The 10,750-nt window shown below is 36.8% G+C and overlaps 2 protein-coding genes across 3 annotated transcripts in view; both read left to right on the top strand.

Moving 5' to 3' along the window:
- Window positions 1-2,240, top strand: part of cryba1b (crystallin, beta A1b) — an 8,818-nt gene extending 6,578 nt beyond the window's left edge. For both annotated transcript variants that reach the window (XM_016543207.1, XM_016543206.1), the window contains exons 5-6: window positions 1,547-1,689; window positions 1,940-2,240. In XM_016543207.1, coding sequence (XP_016398693.1) covers window positions 1,547-1,689; window positions 1,940-2,087 — 291 coding nt within the window. In that variant the 3' untranslated portion in view covers window positions 2,088-2,240. The remainder of the gene's footprint in view (window positions 1-1,546; window positions 1,690-1,939) is intronic.
- Window positions 2,241-4,053: 1,813 nt separating this feature from the next.
- Window positions 4,054-10,750, top strand: part of LOC107731961 (carboxypeptidase D-like) — a 10,428-nt gene continuing 3,731 nt past the window's right edge. The window contains exons 1-13 of the mRNA XM_016543188.1: window positions 4,054-4,801; window positions 5,788-5,990; window positions 6,079-6,221; window positions 6,292-6,458; window positions 6,540-6,883; window positions 6,975-7,166; window positions 7,237-7,419; window positions 7,503-7,585; window positions 7,750-7,840; window positions 8,730-8,875; window positions 8,970-9,139; window positions 9,231-9,506; window positions 9,730-9,929. Coding sequence (XP_016398674.1) covers window positions 4,221-4,801; window positions 5,788-5,990; window positions 6,079-6,221; window positions 6,292-6,458; window positions 6,540-6,883; window positions 6,975-7,166; window positions 7,237-7,419; window positions 7,503-7,585; window positions 7,750-7,840; window positions 8,730-8,875; window positions 8,970-9,139; window positions 9,231-9,506; window positions 9,730-9,929 — 2,779 coding nt within the window. The 5' untranslated portion in view covers window positions 4,054-4,220. The remainder of the gene's footprint in view (window positions 4,802-5,787; window positions 5,991-6,078; window positions 6,222-6,291; window positions 6,459-6,539; window positions 6,884-6,974; window positions 7,167-7,236; window positions 7,420-7,502; window positions 7,586-7,749; window positions 7,841-8,729; window positions 8,876-8,969; window positions 9,140-9,230; window positions 9,507-9,729; window positions 9,930-10,750) is intronic.

Consider the following 10,750-nt stretch of genomic DNA (forward strand, 5'->3'; position numbering starts at 1 on the left):
ATAATTTATACAAAATATTAATAATCAATGTCTGAAAAGCTACCTTTATTTATTTATTTATTTGCATAATTTACATATACATGCTATCATACACAAAGGGGTATAATAAGAAATATTAGAAAAATAGGTCCAAAATATTTGATAAAAAGCAATTAATAATCAAATGTAATTGATCTAATATTAAAGCTTATTTATTTATTTATTATCATTTACATATTTTATCATACACACAAACGGTAATGGAAACAGAAATATTAATCTAAAATATTTATTAAAAAAGCAATATAAATTTAAAAAATAATTTATAAAATGTATAAAAACCAGTCTTAAGTCGCTTGGGTATATTTTTAGCAATAGCCAAAAAAACATTGTATGGGTCAAAATTATCGATTTTTCTTTTATGCCAAAAATCATTAGGATATTAAAGACACAAAATACACCCACCAACAGACTCTCTGATCATCACTATTTCTCAACACATTTACAGTTTTCATAGTTGTAGATACATGACATTAAATTGAATTGAGAATAAATTGAATTTGAATTGAGCTAGTAAAAAAAAATGCAAAAAGCATAACTGAAATAGAATTAATAATCAGAAATATTAGAAATATAAATCTAAAATATTTGTTAAAGCAGTAAATCATAATAACAAAATGTATATGAAAATGTAAATATACTAATAATCAATGTTTGAAAAGCTACATTTATGTATTTATTTATTTACTTACTTACACATGTTTCATACACCAGGGGTATAATAAGAAATATTATGTATATATATATATATATATATATATATACATATAAAATATTTGTTTAAAAAATAAAAAATAATTAAATATAATTTATACAAAAATATATCAAAGCTTAATTTTTGATTAGTAATATGCATTGCTAAGAACTTCATTTGGACAACTTTAAAGGCAATTTTCTCAATATTATGATTTTTTTGCACCGTCAGATTCCAGATTTTCAAATAACTGTATCTCGGTCAAATATTGTAACCATACATCAAACCATAACAAACAACAACAAACCATACATCAATGGAAAGCTTATTTATTCAGCTTTCAGATGATGTATAAATCTCAATTTCGAAAATTTACCCTTATGACTGGCTTTGTGGTCCAGGGTCACATATAAGATATAATTATATAAGATAGATAGATAGGTATGATTTATAGAAGTTAGGGTTAGGGTTTTATAATCAATGTTTGAAAAGCCACCTTTATTTATTTAATTATTTTAACTTTTATTTTCATGGTCATGTTATGGCTCATGGCGGAAGAACATTTCCTAGAATACAATATCTTTTCCATTTTGTTGTGTTAGACTAATTAAAAATGAAGTTGTGTGACTGTTACACTGCAGTAAATTTAATTTCCATTTGCAATTTCATTCGTTCCAATTCAACATCCTGTGAGACAGGGCCAGTTTAATTCAAATTCCAAGTCACAAATTTAAAGGGAACCAGTTCTTCAAATCAGAATTTTGCTCAACAGAGCATTCAACAAGTTGTCTTTCTTTCTCCATTCTGAAACAGATGCACAGTGATTGCCGTATGACGCTTTTCGAGTGTGAGAACATGACTGGAAGGCAGTGGGATGTGTGCAATGACTACCCCTCCCTGCAGGCTATGGGATGGTGCAGCAACGAGATCGGCTCCATCAAAGTCATGAGTGGAGCGTAAGTACGATTGCCCAGAATGGATTTTAATCACCTGATCATTTTGTTAGGGTCAAACATTTTTGGTCCAAAAATGGAGGCTGGTTTTCTGTTTTTATTTTTATTTTTTTTTACTTATGTTGCTTTTGACCTGTATCTTAAAAAGGCTGGCGTCACTGTATTCATCACTGCATTCATCAACGTTTGAGATATCAAATACTCCACTTGGCCTCCATGGTAACATGCTGCCTCTCTGTTCCTATTTCTCTAGCTGGGTATGCTACCAGTATCCTGGTTACCGTGGTTACCAGTACATTATGGAGTGCGACTGCCACGGAGGCGAGTACAGGCACTACAGGGAGTACGGTTGCCATGCTCAGACCCCCCAGATCCAGTCTATCCGTAGGATCCAGCATTGAGAGGAACCAGCCGTGTCCTTCCTCCCTTCCCTCCCTTCTTCCTCCTTCTGAGCCCTTCAAACTTCCACTTCCTCCATCCCTCCGTTCCCAGCCATGCAAGATGGTTTGTTGACCCAGACGGCAGGCTGGTATACTGGTGCTACACTAATGTAACAAGTTCACAGCATGTTTTTTACCAACTACACTAGGAAAGAAAGACAAACTATTGACGGCAGGAATGATTAGAAAAAAAAGCAGAAGAAAAAGTCCTGTATGATGACAGCCGAAAAGGACGTGGTGCGGTGAGAAGCCGGGAGCGTTGCTCTTCTTTCGTCATGACTTGATCATCATGATCATAGCCAATGCAGTTTTCATGGTCAACTTCTGTATGATATTTGATGAATAAAGAACATGAGCATAACATCTAAAGAAACGACAACAAAAAAAACAGAATAATTGATATCAGCTAACTGTGGTGTGTGGATCTTTACTGACCTTAAGTGAACATTAGAACAAACTCTGAACTCTCACATCAGTCATTTTTAGAAAAGGTGTAATGAATTGTTTAACATTAAAATTTGAAATGAAAAGATATAATGTCTCAGAATATATGTTAAAGGTGACATATCATGAAAATCTGACTTTTCCAGGTTTTTAGTGCTATAATCAGGTCCCCGGTGCATCTACCAACCAAGGAAACGTGAAAAAGATTAACCCAGTCACTTTGTTTTGGTAAGCCTTTTTCTGCAAGCGTCTGAGAAAACGAGCGCGTCTGATTTCGCTACCTTGGTGACGTGGCCAAGGGATCTCATTATAATATTACCGCCCCTTAATCTGTAAGTTTACACCCACTGGCGGTGTTATTGTGTTTTCGCAAACGACAACGGTGTATTAGTTCTAATGCCACGGCAAAAGTTTGAGCAAAACATGCTAACTGTTCTGTCTTTGGCTGCACAGACGAGCACAAAAAACTATTTAGAGTCCCAGCCTCGGAGGAGACAAGAGAGCAGTGGATTTATTGATTTATTTAATGTATATTGCTGCTGCCAAACAGATCTAAAATAAACATGCGATTGATTTCCCGGCAGTTTACCTTCACAGACATAACCAACTCATCAGAACCAAAACAGATGTTTTTAGCAGGTACGAGCTGTTATGGCACAGCTCTATTCTGGAAAAGGAGGTGGGGAGCAGCAGCTCATTTGCATTTAAAGAGACAGGCCCGAAAAACAGCGTGTTTCTGCTTCCACTCAAAATAGGCATTTTCAAAATGATATAATAAATGATCTGTGATTTCACAGACACATTCTGGGGGCACCAGAGACTTATATTACATATTGTAAAAAGGGGCATAATATGTCTCCTTTAAAACATAACAAGGACAGCCTTTTGTACTAACTATATCAAAATGGCAACAGATGGGCCTCACTAAATTACTTTTCAGATGCTACTTTATCAACATCCTTTCAGATGCTACACATAAAATGACTGTAAATGTGATCATGTGAAAACATCACAAATACAAAAAAAAACAGAAAAGGAAGTTTTCATTTGTTGCTTCTATAAGCATCCCCCTATGTGTATTTTTTGTAGGAAAAATATGTCTAAAAATCTCTCTAAATGCATAAATATAAGTGTGTGTGTAATATATAAACATTCTCCAGATAATAATTTAATAATTTATTTTTTATTACAGTGTTCATATAAACAAGGTTAACAATGTACTCCTTATATTTACGTTTTTTTGTTTTAACAAAAATATATAGCTGCCTTTGTATTTTAGGAAGTGGGCCTTTGGGCTCATTTTACATTATACATGTATATATATTTAAATTAATCTTGATGATCTTGATATACATTTAACATAATCTTGAAAATTGTATGGAAAATTGACAACCACCCCTTAACAAATGGCAGTGGTTTAATCCAGGTTTTGGTTTGACCCTGTGCAAATCAATTTTATACTAGGCCTAATTATACCAAGTGGAATCTATTAGTGTCCCTAATTTTGATTCAAAGCGTTTAACCTGCTCATTGACAGACCAGTGATGAACAATTTATGATGGCTCAACAAAAAGGCAACTAACGATAAAACGATTAAAGAAACGATTTTTAAAAATTTATCTACTGTTTGAAAGCTACTACAAACACACAATGCGTATTTTGTGGCTCATTTTAATAGTTCCGCTTCAAATACTTGGTTTGAGACGCACCAACAAAGTTTATGAAGAAACATACAAAGTATATTACAACTACGCTGACATGACCGATCGTCTTCAGCGTTTTTCTCAAAAATACGCGCATATTTGCAGCCTCGTGAGCATAGGACAGTCTGTCGAGGGAAGGGAGCTTTGGGTCACGAGAATAACAACGAGTCCGACGGCGGACGTACCGGGCAAACCGAGGTTCAAGTATGTGGGCAACATCCACGGGGACGAGGCTTTATCAAGGCAGCTGTTAGTGTATCTGATCGAGTACCTGTTGACTCAGTATGGCCGTGATGTGAGAGTAACAGAGCTGGTGGACCGGACGGACATCTATATAATGGCCAGCATGAATCCTGACGGCTTTGAGCACGCGGTGGAGGGGGACTGCATCGGCAGCAGCGCGGGCCGCGAGAATGCCAAACATTATGACCTCGATAAGAGTTTCTCAGACGAGGATAAGCACTTCAGGAAGACTTCAGAAGACATACCGGAGGTCACAGCTGTCATGCAATGGATTCTTGAGAAAAAGTACGTTTATTGTTTTGTAGTTTTAATAGTCTATATTTTCACTTGCAAAATTATTGAATTCGAAAATAGTTTTGAAGGCAACCATTTTTATTATTATTATTTATATAAATTTACAAATGTTTTAACCAAATCATTTGACACTGACAACCTCAATGAACCTTGCCATTAAAATCTATGTCGTTAAAAATTATTTGATATTTATTATTAGGATGGTCAACAAGAGTATTCCCTTTTGATTTTCTTGTCACATAGCTAATTGGCTGACTGCAAGATGGTTATCACACTAACTTTGATTTAGCTAACAAAAATAATTTTAAACATTTTAAATTATTCTACATTTTAAGCCACATTGACATTTTCAGAGTTTTCAGTTGACTTAAACTAAATTCAAACTATTTAAAAAAAAAACTTAAGTAAAAATAATTTTTATTTATATATATATATATATATATATATACACACACACACACACACACACGTTGCCTTAGCAACTAACAAAAATTGTTGAAGCACTACATTTACTAACTGGGAATTAATAAAAACTAAAACGAAACTAATGGAAAAAAAATAAAATCAACCTAAATGGTAATACTTAAAAAAAATTATAATAAAAAAACACATTTAAATAATGAATGACAAAAACACACAAAATTGCTACAAAATTTAACTAAAATTAAAATGAAAATATAAAAATAAAAATTGAAATATCACATGGTCCTAAGTATTCAGACCCTTTGCTGTTTCCGTACCCACTGTAAATGATTAAAATTAATTGATCCAGGCAAAAAATGAGCATCACTTCATATCAGAGTTAACTGCTTTTTTTTTTAATTGAGAAATTGGTGTAACGTTTTATACTAGCTTGGAAAACATGAATCTCTAATTATTCAGTGGTGAAACCAATTATTCAGTGGTGTAATGTTCTCTTGCTTCTGATCTGAGATTTTCACAAGTCATGCTTGTTTCCTCTGTGTTGTCTTTTCAAGGTTTGTCTTGTCTGGCAGTCTACATGGGGGCTCAGTGATGGCCACCTACCCCTTTTATGATGGCAGTTCTTATGTAACCTCAGGGCTGACAACAGATGATGCTCTGTTTCGCCATTTAACACGCACCTACACCGAGAACCATCCCATTATGAAGATGAACAATCCTGACTGTCCTGAGGATCCAAACAAAAGCTTCGGAGATGGTATCACAAACTGTTTGATATTAAAATCATGTCTTGTACTTAAGTGGAAATCCGTTGAGCTTTGATTTGGTGTCCTGTGTGTGCACAGGGGGAATGCAGAATTACAACTACTTCAAAGGGAACTGTTTTGAAGTCACTTTTGGATTGAGCTGCTGCAAGTATCCACCAGCTTCTCAGCTTTTCATAGAGTGGACCAACAACAAGGAGGCCCTTCTTGCCTACATACACCAAGTGAGTTGATTTGAATATTTTATGTAGTCCCATGAATGGTCTAACAAACCTTATTCCATTTCTGTTTTAGGCTCATATTGGTGTAAGAGGTTTCGTAATGACCAGATCAGGCTTTGGTCTCCCAAATGCAACAATCTCCATTTCTGGAACTGATCACAACATCACAACCTGGATGTTTGGTGATTATTATCGCCTGCTGCTGCCTGGAAGATATGACATCACTGCTAGCTCACCTGGGTGATTATAAGTAGATGCATAAAGAATAAAGAGATGGAATAGGTCCAGTTTAATGGAATTGTTTCCACATGTTTCCTTCAGATTTCTTTCAAATACTGTCAAGAATGTGCCAGTGATTGAAGGCAAAGCCACACTGTTAAACTTCACTCTTGAGGGGCCTGTAGAGGAGATGTTATTGCTAGATCCTTCTGAACAACCTATGATTACCAATGACCGTCTGAGCACACCAGGGCCTCCCACCTCAAGGTCTCCAATCCATACTCTGGATTTCCAACATCATAGTTATGATGATATGGAGATGTTCTTGCAACTGCTTAGTGCTATCCATCCTTCCATCACTTACCTGAAGTCTGCTGGACGATCAGTGCAGGGCAGGAATCTTTATGTGATGGAGATATCCACCAATCCTGGTGTTGATCAGCAAGGTGCAATTGCGTATGGTCACATACTTTTACACACATATACATAATAAAAAAACATAAATGTCTCTAGTGATCACCACTTTACTTCAACCAGGCAAACCAGAGGTCATGTTTTTGGGTAACCTGCATGGAAATGAGTTTATCGGTCGTGAGATTCTCCTAAACCTGGTTGAGTACTTGTGCCGCAATTATGGAGAAGATCCATTGGTCACACGTCTGGTCAATAGCACAAAAATTCACATCATGCCTTCCATGAACCCAGACGGGTATGAATTAGCACTAAAAGGTACAAGCAAATATATTGGCAAGTTGTTTCATTCTTGTCTTCTGTATTTACCCTGATTTTCTTCTCGTAGCTCACAAGAAACGGGTCTCAGGAGACCTGAGCATTATCGGACATGGTAACAGTCACCATGTTGACCTGAATGCAAATTTCCCTAAACAGCCAAGATCGGGAAATGATGTTGAAGCAGAAACTAGAGCAGTGATAAACTGGATCAAGGCCCACTTCTTTGTGCTGTCTGCAAGTATTCGTGGAGGTACAGAAAGTGGCTTGGGTTTGTCTTAAAATGTCAATTTGTTTTTTAAAATAATAAAACTGAACTGCTACTGTTTTCTCTAGGGTTTAGGGGAGTTGTGTACCCGAGTTCCCTTGACTCTGTTGATGAGGACATGTTTAAATCAGTTGCAGAAGCCTATTATGTGGTATGTATGTGCTGTGTATATATCATGAATTATGTAACATTTGTGACATTTTATTTAACGGACTAAATCATCAGCAGAAAACGTGTAGAATATCATTGTTTTCTGTAATGCTTGCATCACGAGCCTTTCTCAAATTGTCCAATACTGTTGTCATTTCTTTCCAGAAATCCCAGGCTTTTCAAGAACCTCAGGCATGTGATGTGCCAAGATCCAGAGAGAAAAAAGGAACTAAGCACCATCGTCCAGTAGTCACCGGTCAGACTAAAGCATAATCACTGATTTAAGGGAAAACTAAATCAGAACTTACCTTATTTACCATTTAAATGTTTGGGGTCGGTAAGATTATCATTATTAGTAGTAGTTGTTATCGAAAGATATCTCTTATGCTGACCAAGGCTGCATTTATTTGTTCAAAAATACAGTAAAATAGTAATAGTGTGAAATATTACAATTTAAAATAACTGTTTTCCATTTTGTTATATTCATAAATGTCATTTTTACCTGTGATGTCGAAGCTTAATTTTCAGCAGCCATTACTCCAGTCTTCAGTCACATGGCCCTTCAGAAATCATTCAAATATGTGACCCTGGACCACAAAACCAGTCTTAAGGAAGAACTTCATTTGTACAACTTTTAAAGGCAATTTTCTCAATATTTAGTTGTTGTTTTTTTTTGCACCCTCAGATTCCAGATTTTCAAATAGTTGTATCTCGGCCAAATATTGTCCTATCCTAACAAACCGTAAATCAATGGAAAGCTTATTAATTCAGATGATGTATAAATCTCAATTTCGAAAAATTGACCCTTATGACTGGTTTTGTGGTCCAAGGTCACATATGTTGATTTGGTGCTCAAGAAACGTTTTTTTATCATCAATGTTGAAAACGGTTGTGCCGTTTAATATTTTTGTTGAAACCATGATAGGCTTTTTTAGGATTCTTTGATGAATGGAAAGTAAAAAATGACAGCATTTATTGGAAATAGATCTTTTGTAACATTATAAATCTCTTTAATGTCACTTTTGCCTTTTTGCTGCATAAAAATTATTAGTTTCTTTAAAAATCTTTTTGAAGGATATGGTCATTTTTATTTTTCCTGTTTCACATGAAAATCGACACAGTTTTTGCCTTTTGCATAATGGTAGGAACTGATATGCTGACTTGGGCGTATCGCAGCACAGACACTTTAGCCGTTAACATCGGTCTGAGCTGTGAACTGCTTCCACCAGAGAAGTTGCTCTCAGAATACTGGGAGAAGAATCACAGAGCGCTCTTGCACTTTATACAACAGGTGATTTATTTTTGATCATGATCAAGACGGTCTTTTCTGGGTGAGCTATTCCATTTAAACCTTTGCATGGTTTGTGTGATGTCCCATATGTCAGGTTCATTTGTTTGTGAGGGGTATGGTGACTGATGGTCAGTCTGGCAAAGGCATTGCTAATGCCACAGTCATGGTGGAAGGCTCAAGCCATCATGTCCACACCAGCAGCACGGGCCAATACTGGAGACCTCTGGCTCCTGGTTCTTACCATATCACCGCATCTGCTTCAGGGTGAGGCCTCACACTTCACAAGAAATGGAAACTAACAGAATGCCAGTTGTAAAATGGGTCAGCCATTATATGTCCTGTGATCTATCCACAGTTATACTCCAATGTCGGTATCTGTCCATGTGTTGGAGACTCGGGTGGAGCAGGTGGACTTCAGGCTGACCAGAGATACGTTGCAGCCATCTGTAGAGGAAGGAGAACAGAAGGACTTTGAGAAACTGATGGAGTGGCTTTTAGCCCCTGGTGAGTTGGATCAGTTGATCCGCAGCCTTATCCCTGCTCAGACCTTGCAGTACCGAACCTACAAGGAACGCTCGGAGTTCCTGCGAGGATTGACCTTCAACTTCCCTCACATCACACGGCTATACAGGTATGTAATCCTGAAGATATCTTTATCCAATGATTAGTGGCGCTTGCTAAGGACCAAAGATTTGAGATGTTTTGACTTGAGCAACTATCTAGAACAGCTTAGGCAAAACGTCTAGTCCAAACATCTTCATGTACGTAGATCATGGGTATTTATTGACTTGATAAGTTGGAAGGTAAATGATGTTGTGAATCTTCAATTGTTGTTGTTCCCTTCCTGGGGTCAGTTTGGGTCAAAGCACTGAGTTTAGAACTATCTGGGCTCTTGAGATTGCTGGCAATTTGAAGTTCCCTCAACCTGCTGAACCCAAGATCCGTTTTGTGGCCGGAGTCCATGGTAATGCGGCAGTAGGTCCGGAGTTGCTGCTCGAATTTGCTTCTTTTCTCTGCCTCAACTATGGCAGGAATCCTGCCATCACCAAGGCAAGCTTTACAAAACCTCTCAATAAACCATCCTTCCTCCATCAGTTTCAATTATTTAATTTGTAGCTTCATTCCAAACACTTGCTGTCTACTGCCTACCAACCATCCTATATCTTTTGTCTTTTTACTCCTATGTTATATTATTTCCATCACCAGTTTTGCAAACAAAGTTTCTAGGGGGATTGTAAAACGTTTGTGAATGAATGGAATGAAAAGTTTTTTTGAGAACGCAAAGCATTTGCGAGAGAATGTAAAACTTATGTGAGAGTACAGAAGTTCTGCAAACAAACACAAAAGCATTTAAATACAATGTTAGCACATTGCCAAGCTAACAAAATATATAGCACATCCAAAATATTGCATTAAAATTAGGGCTGTGCAATTAATCGAAAAACCGTTTCGATTTCGTTTTTGGCCTCCAACGATTATGAAAATACAGTAATCGAGAGAGAACGATTATTGCGCCCCATTCCGCCCCCTTTTCCAGCGCTGCGCTTTCGTTCCTCCATAAAAGCCCAGTTTCACGTGCAAACCAGTAAAATCATGTAACGTGACTTTTGCCAAATGGGACGTGCTTGATTTATAGAAGTATATTTATTCATGTTTTTAAAAGCGTGAAAGAGAACTTGCGCTGCTCCTCAGGAAGATATATGCGCTCAGAGACGGAACAGAACACGGACATGTAAAGTCATCTTTTAGCTCAAGGTGCGCGCCTAAACGGTCAGATACACGTCAAAATGCGGCGCTTAGTGATTATTCATGTATACCTTCGTCGGTCATGTAATAAATGAACGTAAAGAGTTGAGAATGAAAATACGCGTGTAA

The sequence above is a fragment of the Sinocyclocheilus rhinocerous genome, unplaced genomic scaffold, assembly GCF_001515625.1.
Source record: "Sinocyclocheilus rhinocerous isolate Xijiao unplaced genomic scaffold, SAMN03320098_v1.1 scaffold128, whole genome shotgun sequence".
Lineage (NCBI taxonomy): Eukaryota > Metazoa > Chordata > Actinopteri > Cypriniformes > Cyprinidae > Sinocyclocheilus > Sinocyclocheilus rhinocerous.